The sequence below is a fragment of the Saccostrea cucullata genome, unplaced genomic scaffold (genome assembly GCF_032062105.1).
Source record: "Saccostrea cucullata isolate Sc308-1 unplaced genomic scaffold, CSIRO_AGI_Scuc_v1 ctg364, whole genome shotgun sequence".
NCBI lineage: Eukaryota > Metazoa > Mollusca > Bivalvia > Ostreida > Ostreidae > Saccostrea > Saccostrea cuccullata.
In genome coordinates this window covers 122,066-136,008 of record NW_026928969.1, presented here as the reverse complement: position 1 = coordinate 136,008, position 13,943 = coordinate 122,066, and the positions used below count along the sequence as shown (strand labels likewise).

General features: G+C 32.4%; 2 protein-coding genes across 2 annotated transcripts; one reads left to right on the top strand and one right to left on the bottom strand.

The window, feature by feature from the left end:
- Window positions 1-195: 195 nt before the first annotated feature.
- On the top strand, window positions 196-3,852 carry LOC134279437 (uncharacterized protein CXorf65-like). The gene is made up of 2 exons (XM_062761836.1): window positions 196-757; window positions 3,134-3,852. The coding sequence occupies exons 1-2, from the start codon at window positions 616-618 to the stop codon at window positions 3,466-3,468; spliced, it is 477 nt and encodes a 158-aa protein (XP_062617820.1). The 5' UTR covers window positions 196-615; the 3' UTR covers window positions 3,469-3,852.
- Window positions 3,853-4,554: 702 nt separating this feature from the next.
- LOC134279448 (centrosomal protein CCDC61-like) lies at window positions 4,555-12,562 on the bottom strand. The gene is made up of 16 exons (XM_062761850.1): window positions 12,392-12,562; window positions 11,856-12,016; window positions 11,457-11,539; window positions 10,876-11,039; window positions 10,643-10,748; window positions 10,211-10,257; window positions 9,857-10,073; window positions 9,030-9,109; window positions 8,500-8,777; window positions 8,237-8,315; window positions 6,896-6,966; window positions 6,418-6,447; window positions 6,125-6,273; window positions 5,810-5,856; window positions 5,278-5,357; window positions 4,555-4,937 (listed from the first exon to the last, which is right to left on the bottom strand). Exons 2-16 carry the CDS (start codon window positions 12,010-12,012, stop codon window positions 4,840-4,842), a joined length of 1,686 nt encoding a protein of 561 aa, XP_062617834.1. The 5' UTR covers window positions 12,013-12,016; window positions 12,392-12,562; the 3' UTR covers window positions 4,555-4,839.
- Window positions 12,563-13,943: the final 1,381 nt, after the last annotated feature.

Genomic DNA, 13,943 nt, shown 5'->3' with positions numbered 1-13,943 from the left:
CGTTCGGTTCGAAGGCCCACTTAAAAAAAGAGAATATTGCTGGTCTCTATGAAAAATTCTTTAGCTATAAATCACACGTAATTTTAACTACCTGAGACATAGGTAGAGTATATACCAGGTTTATCTTCAATAGGGCCGTTGAATGAGCGGTTTGAGTTCACTTTGAATTTCAATTATTTGAATTTCATTTCAAAGAATTTCTGATAGGAGCTTTATCTTGGTGACCAGGATTTTTAAAGAATTCGTAGCGTGTTTAGATTTTTACCTGCGACTTTACTTAATCTTCGAATCGGTTTAAAGTCACACTTACATGTACAGATATACATGAATAAAGTTGTGGGTAGGTGGGTCTCTTTGCCCCTGTGGAGTATTTATATATATGGTAGGAAGATTCGCACCGATGTATCGCGTTGATAATACAAGTCAATAGTTTTAAACCCCGGTAGTTACGATTGTTTGTGTTTATAACGGGTCTTGCCAGGTGAATGGGTTTTTTACCTGTCTAAGACACCGAGAGAAACGGTTTGAAGTGATTTTGACAGATTTTTTTATTTAACATGGACATTGTTTTATTTTCGGTGATATAACGCAAAAAGGGAAGGAAAAAAAGTCAGTATGTTTATTTTGGTCAAATACGGTAATAATGAAACACTTCTATGCAATCCTAGCTGTGCTGTGATTAATTTACTGACCAATATCAAAAGGCGAGCTGGATATGGAAATTCTAATGTAACAGTTGATCTTTCGGACGAAACAGGTATAGAAAATTTTTCTTCTTATATTTTTTTAAGCTTTATTATTGAAGAACTTGGCTGCATGAATTAATTTCAATAATATTTTTCCTTTGCCAGAAATATATTTCTTTTCTTAAGAGCGTTATTATTTTAGCATTGAATTGTGACACTCCTGTTCTGTTCTATAGAAATCGATCATAAATCACTGTAATTCAAGACATTTAATGTACATTATCTTGTTCAATTTAAAAATTCATTTGCTTAAAGGACAGATTTCTCCTATTTATTCCGTTATCTAACAGCAACAAGAATCCAATTTACTTTTCTCAATAAGTTTATGACGCGTTCCTACAAAGGAGAAATAGCAATGAATAAATTTCGGCAAACAATTTTCACTTAAATTACTTTTTGATATTATGATCAAGTATAAGAATTGACAAAAAGATTACATCTGTATATAAATATATTTTTTTCCAAATCATGAAATTTACTAGGCATTTTAAACTTGCTTTCTTTATATTCATATATTCTTGAGACGTAGCCTTCGGCAAATTTACACCATCTTATGAAATGTTGAATGTTCCTAAAATTGCCCGAGTTACAGGAGTTTCCATCCTTGTGTATGAATTTACCTCAATTGTATGGAACCCAGAAGCAAAAAGTGCATATCGCTACTTATACACGTGTGGAGGGCTGAATTTGAATAGCCGTTTTATAATCTTAATCCAATTTTAGGCTGGCTGGATTAAGATCAATTGTTTCTAAAAAAGAGCTTGCTTAAAATATTAGATATGAGATTCAGACTAAATATGACTCATAAACATTAAAAGTGTAAAAAGTGGATCAATTTTTTTTAAACCTCGCTAAAACAAATAGAGGGAAATGCAGTAGCTGGCCATTTGTCGGAAAAACTAATCATTAATGTAAAAGCTTCAGTCTTTCATGTGACCAATTTTAGAAAATAATGGCGAAAAGTAGTCGATAAAATGACCAACCACTTAGTGATATAAGACTTTGATTTTTAATCGACATTTTATAAGAATTCAATAAATTACATTAAGGTCTTTCCAACCATGTCCATTGGACGGATGGGATTTTATAACTAGGGTTTAAAATCGATGGCGTTCCAAATGTCAGGCGTTGACAAAATTTCGGTTGATATGATCATTTGATACAAATGGAATAGGCTGATTTTTAAACCTTTTTAGGAAATTGTCAGATCTCTTCGAAGATAATATTTAGGTTGATTGATTTAAATATATTTTTCAGTCAATGTATATTACGTTGCTGATATTGGTAATTATGAATCTATACTGCAGTGTAATTTTGATGAGAGAAAATAAGACCATTTGGCACCAAGGAAAGGGGTTTTCCTCCTCGAAAATCCCATATGGATCGTGGTCAATGGTGAATTTTGACACGATTCTACTTGTAGATAAGATTAAAGGTCTGGCTGCAAGCATTCAATTGAAATATTTACTAATTTTCGTTTTGAATTACACAAAAATGGTAGTCAAAAAAGGTAATAAACTTCAAAGTTATAAAGACTTGTTACAACATATTATATCCGATGGCGATCATCCATTCATTTCAATTTACATAATCGTTTATTTATTTGTTATACCACAGAGATACAGAAATTACTTTCAATGGAATTATTGGGTTTTTATAATTGAATAAAAAAAAATCTCGTGTACAACAAATTGAATTCGATTACCCTCGATAATGGAACTGCTCTTATCTTGCTACAGGAAATTAACGGAACAGTGTTTGCTATTCTTATCATGTAACAAGTTTGTTAATTTTACTTTTTTGCCTCTTTGTGTTGGCCCATCATCAATCTCTCAGAAGGTTTGTCCTATAGAACTTTTACGAGTCACGTTTCTAACGATATCGAGGAGAGCTTCGGGCATCCATCGATATTCCCATTGATCGCCACACCAAGTTACGTGTAAATCTGTCAAATAAACAGCTTTCGAATGTGATAACCTGTTGTTATGAGTGAACCTTATATTGACACGACTTAATTAACATTCCGGTTACAATGATAAACCTGAAATATCTGATTTATAGACACTCTTAAAATGTTTCATCAGCATTATTAGGAGAGTAAAATACATCACTCAAGAAAATTCAAGAAACTGTCCATAACTATCTTCAAAATTAATTTGTTCAACTGCTAAAGTAAGATCACCCATTGCTTTAAAATATTTTGATTGTGATCGGTAACTGGGAGATTAAGGTAGAGAGTTTTGTCAAATAAACTCCCTTCTTTAGAACGATTTCTTTGGAATTTAGATATAAGATAACTGCATAATTCTACACATTTTTGTTGGTATGGAAATGCTTAAAAGGACTTAGATATATTCTAAACTGATGACGATTTTCTTTATCAACAGGGTTAGTAAAAGAACTCGACAACCATCGTCATGATTATGCCAATAAGTATCTGACGTCACACGAAACTTACATCCTAGTCCAGAAAGAACTCCAGTCAGATAACACCTCTGTAGATTCGGGATCCACCCCTAACCAGAACTACCAATATAAACCTCTACTGGAAAAGTTTGAAGAACTATTTCCTAATTATAAACTTCACGTAGACCACATTCCACCAAAAGTGTCAAAGAAACGGCCCGGAAAATCCCCAAGTCCGGCTGGAAGATTTGCTCCGAAGTCTAAAACAAAGACTGTTGAGACTATATCGAAAAAGGCTGTAAACAAAAAGAGATAAAAATAAAAAGACACCAAAATACTGGCGATTCTGGGGAGCCCTAAACTAACAGCATGGGTGTGCCATTTGAACCATGGACATCTTAAACGAGACACCATTAAGTTTTCGTTTTAATAAAATCAATATATATTATAAATATATATTACTTGTGTAACCTCACTTGGATAGAGAATGTTTACTAAACAGTTCTGTGTAAGTGAACAACAGTTATTTTCAGCATTAGTGAACTACTGCTTAATCTAATATTGGAAATCAAAATGATATTGAGAAAACATTATTGATGTTCAATAATGGGTCTCAAAAATTTATGCAATTTTTAAATGCTATTGACATTTATTGTATTTTCACTTCTTTATGTTTCTGATATTTAAAGCCTTTTATTAAATGAAGATAAACTTAAATGTGTTCATCACTTCAATGCTGGCCATTACAAATGAGTTATTTCCCTTTGTGTCAAATGTGCAAATAGTGGAAATAAAAATATCTCATTACTGGTATACATTATTTGGAAAAAAAAAAAAAAGAATTGTGGTCATTTCCAGAATCTCAGCTATAAAATTTCAAAATAATATACTATCCATTTACATGTAATGCTGCGGATTTGCTCATGCAACTTCTTTTCAAAGAGTTCTATGTAAGAATTGTATCCTTATATATACATGATATACATGTAAAGCTAATTCACCTCCAGGAATATATTTCCTGCATAAAATATATTAATATATTGACCACCTTGCATGGTTTTAACGAAATGCTCAATACGATACAACTATTATACTGACAAAATATCAGAATCTGGTGTAATTTTATCAAATTTCATACTATATGGATTATGTATGTTTACAATATGCAATTTCACTCACCGCTTTCAGTACACATATACACAACTAATAAATACACACAGACTAAAAACAAAAATTAACTGTTTATAATATCACATTCAATCATTCAATTTTCCATACATCTACAGCATTTTTCTATCATCCATATAAAAAATCTATGCATACTTTCCCACTGGAAGGATACTTGATTTAAAAATGCAATATACATGTATATGTATATGTACATGTATATGTATTTCCTCAGATTTCACTACCATTTCTATCTCCCATCAAAGTTTTTTCAGAGTCAAATGCTCTAAATTTCTCAGTTTGACTGAATGACTTTTCATTCTGCACTAAATAACTTCAGTTCAGATCTCCTGTATGTGAAATATGACATGGAAAAGAAAAACATCCAGTATTTCTGCAATTCTTTATGGATCTATGAATACTCTCTGAATGGAGGGGAATGTCAGAGGCTGAGCAGTGACCTAGTTTTTTGTTGACCTAGTTTTTTGCTGACCTAGTAACTACACAAGGTTTTGTGACATCATTCTATACTGTTCTTCATCATCTGTTGAAGTCTCGCTAACCTGGCATCTATTTCTGAAATTTCTGCTGAACGATCAAATGAATCACTGTCATCTCCTAAAATACACAAAAAGATTACTGTAAAATTTGTTACCAATCAATGCAGAATTTTAGAAATAGGATAATTAAACGAATGTCATCACCTACGCCTAACTAAATATCAAGGGACACAACTTTCATAAACCCACTCCCACTATGATCTTGTCAGATTGAAATTTCTATTTGTAGCACACATCATTTTTTTTCTTTTTCATTCTCTTTTTTTTTTTCAAGCAGGTTGGAGGGTATAAACGATCTCTTGATAATACTAATACTATGTTACCATAATGAACTCTGATGGAAACTGAAAGCAGCACCTTAAAGGTATAGGATTTACAGGTAAAGGAAATGTTCTTACCACTTAAGGGAATGTTTTCTTTGTGCTGTGGTCGTTTTCGTCGTGTTCTGACCTCATTATCTGGAGTACTGGACACAGGAGTAATAAGTGTTAAGGAACAAAATAAATATCTCAAATTCTTCCAATATAGGAACATATATTCTTTTTTCCTTTTCACAGAGTTTTCAATAATTTACCATATTTTATATACATGTATTTTATAAACTGATTTTCAGTTGTGATATAGATTTTCTACAGAAATTTTTAATCAAACAGAATAACATGAAACATGTAATATGTATGATTTAAAAACAAATAGACTGGTACTTTAAAGTAGCACTTGTGAAAATTGACCATAATTCTTAAAGTGCATCACCATGGATATCTTGAATACCATGGATAAAAAATCAAAGTGAGAAGCCCCAACAACTTTTACTTGAAATGAATTAAAGAAAGTAAGTTTGACTGTATATGTAAGTACCAGGTAAATATTTTGCTTGTACAACTTAACTGTTTTTTTTGTTGTTTTTTTTTTTCATAAAGCAAAGGATATACTTTGTTCTGTCTTCCTGAGCCAGTTCTACTGCGAGTTTTCTGAGGCTACAGTATACAAAATAAAATTTAGTATTGAAACATTTATTAAACAAAATTACTCCTTATCAGCTTCTTTACATTTTTGGCATTGAAAGCCTTAGTAAAAGCACATAATTTCATAAAAACAGTTTTGACAAAACAAATAAAGAAACAAATGAGAAATGTTTGAATTTTAATTCAGTGACTTTTTTCAATTTTAAAACCTGAGAAAAATGAAAAAAAAAACAAAACAACTGAATCCTGAGTTAAACAAATAACAGTTGTTTTGACTTACAATGTCTGGACTAGAGAGATATGAGCCTTTAGAGGATTCTACTGAGGAGTTCCTGTGGTGATTTCTCTGTGAGTTTCTGTTGAGGACTCGGAGTCTGGAGTAGGAGGAGTCTGAGAAACCTCCATCACTCAGTTCTCCAGCACTGCCAACTAAAACAAAATAAATTAAAAAATTAAAAATAAAGCTAAAGGGTTCACCAAGCTAGTAGAATGAAGCCAACCATCTAAAAATATTACAATCGTTTACTAATGCTGGTAATTCAAATAAAATGTAGCTTTTAAAGTTGTACTTACATGATGAGGTTCTTGATCTGTTTCGCAGAGCTGAAAATGAAAAAAAAAATATGGGCTTTCGCAAATATTGTCATCAATTGCATTTACAGACAAAAAAAACCCCCAACATAATCCTCATTAGAAAATAATAATTCAAGGTAATCAGTTCTCATTGCAATTCTGTTTTTTTTAATCAAATTCCGTTACATTGATATAATGTTTTTAATATTTACAAACTTTTGTAGTTTATAATTCACTTATCTGTAGATTGAATTAATGAGCATTGAAAAACATAACCATCAATTTATAGTACATGTATCTGCATGATTTATTTTAAAACAGTACACAATTTTTTTTACCTATCAGGCAAGTTATTAGGAAAGCTATAGCAAAATTTTTACAAAAGTCAATACTAAATCAAATTCATTTTTACACTTAATTAAAAAAATTTCAAACTGAGATAATTTCTTATTTCACGATACAAATAAAATGTTCTTACGCCGTGATATATGTTGTGGAGAGGGCTTTGATCTGTTGGAGGTGTTCATCTTAGATCTGACATTTCTCTGTCTGTAAACATGATTAAAACCATCTTTATATAATAAAACAATTCATTATCAAGACTTTCATCTCTGTAATCAAGTGCTTTGCACCGCATCTTTTTGTCCCCCGCTTGAAAAGTGGGGGATATTAATTTGGGTTTGTCCGTCCGTCCGTCCGTCCGTCTTTCTGTCTGTCTGTAACGCTTTCGTTTCCACACGATATCTCGAGAACCCTTTGAGCTTTTGCAATGAAATTTAGCATAGCAACTCCCTATGGACTAAAGAAGACCCCTATTGATTTTGAGGTCAAAAGGTCAAAGGTCAAGGTCATAAATAAGCAAATTCTGTCTGTTAAAACACTTTCGTTTCCACACGATATCTCTAGAACCATTTGAGCTATCGCAATGAAATTTTACATAACAACTCCCTGTGGCCTAAAGAAGACCCCTATTGATTTTGAGGTCAAAAGGTCAAAGTTCAAGGTCGTAAATTTATACATTCTGTCTGTGTGTAACACTATCATTTCCGGGCGATATTTCAAGAAGATTTTGAGCTTATGCAATGTAATTTTATACCAAAACTCCCTAGGACGTCTCTCGCCCCTCTCAAAGTGCCCCACCCCGTTTGTTTTATTAGTATTTATAGTATTACATGTCGCTATTTTTAGCGCAGGGGCATGAGGAGAGTTATTGCGTATAAAACAGGTTCTCGGCGGACTTTATGTTCTTATTATATCTATTATAACTGTTTAATAAAGGCTAAATAAATCAAACACCATGGATTGTGTAAAATTTTGAGAATACCGAACATGAAAACATGAATATATACATGTATGTGACTTCAGTTCTGCATATACTTCATTCCGTGTAAAGCGACTCCGTGGTCTAGTGGTTATGTCTCTCGCTTCAAATGTGAGAGGGCCCGGGATCGAATCTCGGTCGAACCTTTCTTTCTTTTTTTTTTTTTTAAATATTTTTTTTTACTAAATGATAGTATTCAGCATGTGAAATGAAAAATTTATGAGGTTATAAAATCATCATTACAGTGTGATAAATATTCCATATAAAAAAATCTTCTATACACATAATAAAGAATAAGCAATCAAATCTTTATATGCATATTGACATACATGTATTTTATTTCCTTCAGTATACATGTATACATTTAATAATTCTACAAATTCAATCAGGGGGAGCCGACTTTTTCCCTAAGCGGGGGACAAGAATTCTCTGAATTAGCTTGTTAAAATTTGAGAAGCATACAAAATTAAAATTTATTTTGCTTAGAATATAACATACTTTTTCATGGATGCTTCTTTTTTCTTTCTTTCTTTATCTTTAATGTAAGCTGTTGGATCAAATCGGGGATTTCTTGCTCCTACATACAAAACATTCAAGTCAAATGCATGCGAGAAACAGGCATATTAGTGTACATTCAGATAATAAATAACCCTTTCATATCAAAATTATTTGAGCAAAAATTAAATTTACTACTTGACAGACTCTTGTTAACGAGATCATTTTAACTATTAAATCTTTAAAAAAAAATGGATGATGCTTGCCTGCTGGGGAAGGTGTCCTACTTCGGGGTTTGTAGTTGTTGCGATTTGAATAGGAAGAAGAGGATCTGTTACTGAACCGACTGTTGTTATTGGCTGAGGACGGTCTTTCTCTAGACAAGTGTCTCTCTCTGGACAGAGATCTATCTCGAGTTGAGAATCGGTCACTAGACCACGATCTGTCTCTTGATAGTGAACGTTCCCTGGAGAATGACCCTGACCTCTCTCTGGAATTGTTGAATCGTTCTCTTGTTTGTGGTCTAGAGGTCCTGACTCTGTCCCTGGAATTGAAGAAAGTCAGCTCAAAAATAAATGGATACTATAAATATGACTTGAAGATCATTTATATATTATCTATGATAAAAGACAAACTCAACCAGTTATTTATCTCACTTTGATATCTGCAGAGTTTATAAGTGAAGTGAAAAATATTGTGCATCATTTCATCATCACAGTTATGCACATTTATATGTTTATACAACAGCTGACAGGACTTTTATTAAACATCAGGACTTTTATTAAACATTTCTTGCCTTTTGTATACTGCTAACTCATTGGTGAGACTTTTGACTCGGACTCGAAGATTTCTCTCTGATGCTCTTAATTCTTCAACCTGTTATTCAAAAAATATTCTAAAAAGTCACATTGGTAAAAAATATTCTGAATAAATTAAAAAAGAAAAAAACATTAAAAAAAAAAAAAAAACAATATCTTCTTCTAGCTGGTCAAAATTTTTCAAATTCCTATTTGTTTATGTTTCACTTGTTTTACACCCCTGACAATCTATGATTCCCTCCCCTCCATGAGATCTCTGTATTCTCTACTTGTTAATGCCCAACCTGTTTACACCCCTGACAATCTATGATCCCCTCCCTTACCTCCTCCAGGAGATCCCTGTATTTTCCACTTGTTAATATCCACCTGTTTACACCCCTGGCAATTTACAATCCCCTCCCTTACTACTTATTTATGTCCCATCTATTTCCTCCCCTAACAATCTATGATCCCCTCCCTTACCTCCTCCTCCTCTACTTATTTATGTCCCACCTATTTCCTCCCCTAACAATCTATGATCCCCTCCTTTACCTCCTCCTCCTCCACTTATTTATGTCCCATTTGTTTACACCCCTGACAATCTATGATCCCCTCCCTAACTCCTCCTTTTCTACTTATGTACGTCCCACCTATTTCCTTCCCTAACAATCTATGATCCCCTCCCTAACCTCCTCCTATCTACTTATTTATGTCCCATTTGTTTACACCCCTGACAATCTATGATCCCCTCCCTTACCTCCTCCTTCTCTACTTATGTATGTCCCACCTGTTTCCATCCCTGACAATCTATGATCCCCTCCCTTACCTCCTCCAGGAGGTCCCTGTATTCCTGACTCCTCTTGCTGGTTGACCTCTGATGCCGAGTTTTCTCCTTCATTAATTCCTCCTCCAGGTTCTTTGTCACCGATTTCAACATCCTTATTTCCTTGACAGCATTCCCTGTGGGTGTGTTCTTCATTTCTCGTCTATACCTGAGAAATTCCTCCTCGATTTCCTCCTTCTCTTTCAGTAATGCTTTGTTCCTAAAAAATAAAAAAGAATTATAACTTGAAATCTGTAAATATTCATCATAATTCTACTCTAGGAAATTGACCTGACAATAATTCTCTTAAACTTGAAATTTTTGTTTCCTATTAATAAAATCACATTGTTTACTTACTCTTTTTGTAGTTTTTCTACTTCTTTACTTCTAAAATCAGAACCTCCCTTCAAGAGAAGATATGTCAAAAATACATTACATCATTTTCTATAAAATACCGGTATCACAAGTTGTACAATACATGGTTTAAGTTTATACATTTTTTTTCAGTGACTTAAAAATTACAATAGTATTCAAGAAGAAAACCCATCACCATAGCTAATGAAACTTTTGTGTAGCATAAGAATTTAAAGACATAAAACAGATCACCATCAACATTTTGTTAACCAGTTCTGTGTAGAGATGATCGACACCAGAACCACCACAGATAGTTGTCACCAGTTCAGATGATGACAATCTCTGCTAAGTACTGGCCAACAAAATAAATCTACTGCCTCATTCTCACAAAGTGTTGGTGATCTGTTTATCAAATAAACAAACAAGAATGCACACCTGATGTCTAAGGCTCTTTAGTTCTTCCCTCAGTTGTCGGATTGTTTCCTGTAATGCCCTGGGATCTGGTTTTCCCATGTATGGAAGAGGTAGTGGATAGTGAATCCTGAAAATAAGATATTCGTATACATGCACACTATACTAGTAAAGGAAAAAAAACTTCTAAACTTAAGTTTATCAAGCTAGTGAAAAATTTCAAGGCACATGTACATCTTCTGAGAGTCCCATCTTACCTGTCAAACTCCACTGTGTATGTCAGAATGAGGTATCTCTTTGAATTTAATGATACAGTTCTGTTGGCAGGAATGCTTGTCTTTGCGGTGGATCCCACTTTTCTCTGGCGGAGAGACTCTAAATCAGCAAATGTGAGCAAGTCCAATGAGACACTGTCACTGCTCTGGAAGAAAACAAATGAAATCACTGAAATCAAGATGTGATTGAATTTGTTTGCATATTTTAAATATGTAAAATGTTTTGACAACAAGAATTTTTTTCCTCAAATTGATAGTAATAATCATAATATGGTCATACAGCTATTAACATTATGCAAAAGCCTTAAAAATCTATACTGAAAACCAACTTTTTGCTTGCAAGAAATTTTTCGTGTCATTGCAAATTTTTCTTACCGTGAACAGGTCCTTAAAGTCTCTGTGTCTATATTAACATCAGATCCATAAAAAGCCCGATTGCAAAAATTAATCTTCACAAATTAGTTTTCCCCAAGTCAATTGCCAAATGAAGTCGTCGCGAATAAAAGTTGGTTTACAGTATTTGTTGTGAAAAAATTTGCTTAAATGATAATTCAAAATCCAACCTGAGTGATAGCAGATTCCAGCATACTGGTGAATATATGGAATTGTTTAAAGTTTCCAGTCTTGTGGGTGAGATCCTCAATATCTAAAAACCAGAAAACAACTTGATGTACATGTAATAGTTATGTTTTTTTGCAGATTATAATTTTGGATAAATTTTCAACTAGTAAATCACACATTCTATAGTCTTACATGGACCAAATTACTAGAAACTAATATTATGTAGTCATTAAATGAGCAGTAAAAGTTCTGACTTCATCAAAGAGAGACTTTTTTCCCTCAGAATAAGAGAATAAGACAATAGAAAGAGATCGGGGGATATGATTAAATTTGATCACATAAACTGCTTGTATTGCAAATGAAAATAGTCAATATTGTAAAAGGAAATCAAATAAAATTACATGCAGAATCAAACTGCGCTCTCCATTGATCTGCTGTAAGTCGATCTTCAACTTCAACTGTTAACGAGTTTCCTCCCTGTATAATTATGGTGATTATATATTCTATTCCGCGGAAAACGTATGATGTTGATAGGGTTGTTTCATCTGGAACCTCCATTTTTCTACAAAATTTTGATTTTCATTATAAAGAAATATACATACTTTTCTACCATCGAAATGATTGTTTAAGGATCCTTTAATTTTTTAGTATATTGTTATTTAAATAATATAAGAAAAAATGTTAATTATCAAATTAAAACATACATAGATCAGTACTCTCTACTTGTATTTAAAGTAATGTTAAAGAATATTAATAATGAACATTGCCAATTTGCCAGTAACACAATAAAACAACAACAAAAGAATATCAAACTTCTAAATGTAATACATGGCACTCATCATAGCAAGCACACTTTGAATCTTTAACATAAGTAATTATTATACTGTCTACTAGTCTGAACTTGTTTAGTTTTTTTTTTTAAATGAAATTTTTTTACCTCAGTATAATTAACACCAGTTGATTAACAATTCAAATCAATATTCATAGCAGATCTGTTGACATAACTTAAAATAGGATAAAGTTAACAACTGTCAGCCACAGCGTAAATTCGCGCACTGGGATATGCAATCAACCCTTTGAAAAATCCTCGACAGCCATATTGTTGTGTGACGTCATATGGCAATGGAAGATAATAATATTCAAACCACTTTCCGGAAAGGAAAGGAAAGAAATTACAGATTCTGATAGTATAAGGCTATTTTTTCGGTTAAAGAATAATTTATTCACTTGTTCTTTATTTTTATCCTTGAATTAGTGATGTAAATTTTTATAAAACTAAATTGCCAGATAAAATCTTGATTATGGTTTTTAATTTTAGTCTGCGTCACTTGTTTCCGGTGTCAAAGAGACATGCAGGATATGTAAAAAATTTGTTTATAAAAGGCAATTTCAGAATACTTATCCTTTAGAATGTCATAAGAAGAAGATGTTATGAAAAGTCATGATACAAACAATATTTCATTTCATGCGTCAGATTTATATGTTTCTGTGATTTTGCTTTTTTTTCCCATGCATAAGTCAGACAAACTGATTTTTTTTTAATTACATACGCTGTTATAACATTTTTATTTTTAAACAAATGAATGTGAAAAAAATCATTTGAATTGATGTGGAAATCCCAATTTTCTCTTTGTCAGGTCATATATTGCTTTAGTAGCTTGCAATGGCAAGTGGTGCTCGCTCATGGTCCTTTAAGTTATCAGGTCCAGTACGATCTCTTGATTTAGCTATATAGCTTTAAATAGCTATATAGCTTTATTAAGCTATTCAAAATAGCTTTATTGAGCTATTTATATTCAGTTTTTCACAAAAATGTTTTTTGCTGAAAATAAACAAAAAGTCGCATGTATTTGACTCTTCATATATGTACTATGGACTATTAAAACAACAACGAAAATCAAAGATAGTTCTAACTTTGAGCTTTTGAATACTTTTAAGCAAAAAGAGAATTTCTATTGTTAGACTAACTGTCCACTACCTTGGGTGCCTTGAGGCATATATGAAAAGTATAATTGCTTCTCATTGTGCTGATTTGTTACCAATCAATTATCTTGTTATAACATAAAATAGCTTTATTATAATATCATTGCAGAAGTAACTGTATATATTGCTTTATATAGCCCCATAACTTGTAGAACTTGTGCTGGAGTCTCTGAAGGAGACAGTAATTTGATAAGTGATTTTTACATGCATTATTTTAAGAAGAGTTTTAAACAAAGTTGTATATCAAAAAGGTGCATTTTTTTGTACATGTGGAAAATTACACATTTTCTCTTTGTCAAATCATATATTGCTATAGAATAGCTTGCTATATAGCTATTTAAAGCTATATAGCTAAATCAAGAGATTGTACACGACCTGGTTATGGTCTTGTCAAAGCTAAAAATGAATGTTGCTTATAATTGGGGTACAGATATTGACAAATAGAATTAATGGTCTTGTCCCTAAAAGTATAAAATCATTAAAAACAATTTCACTTTTCCTAAATG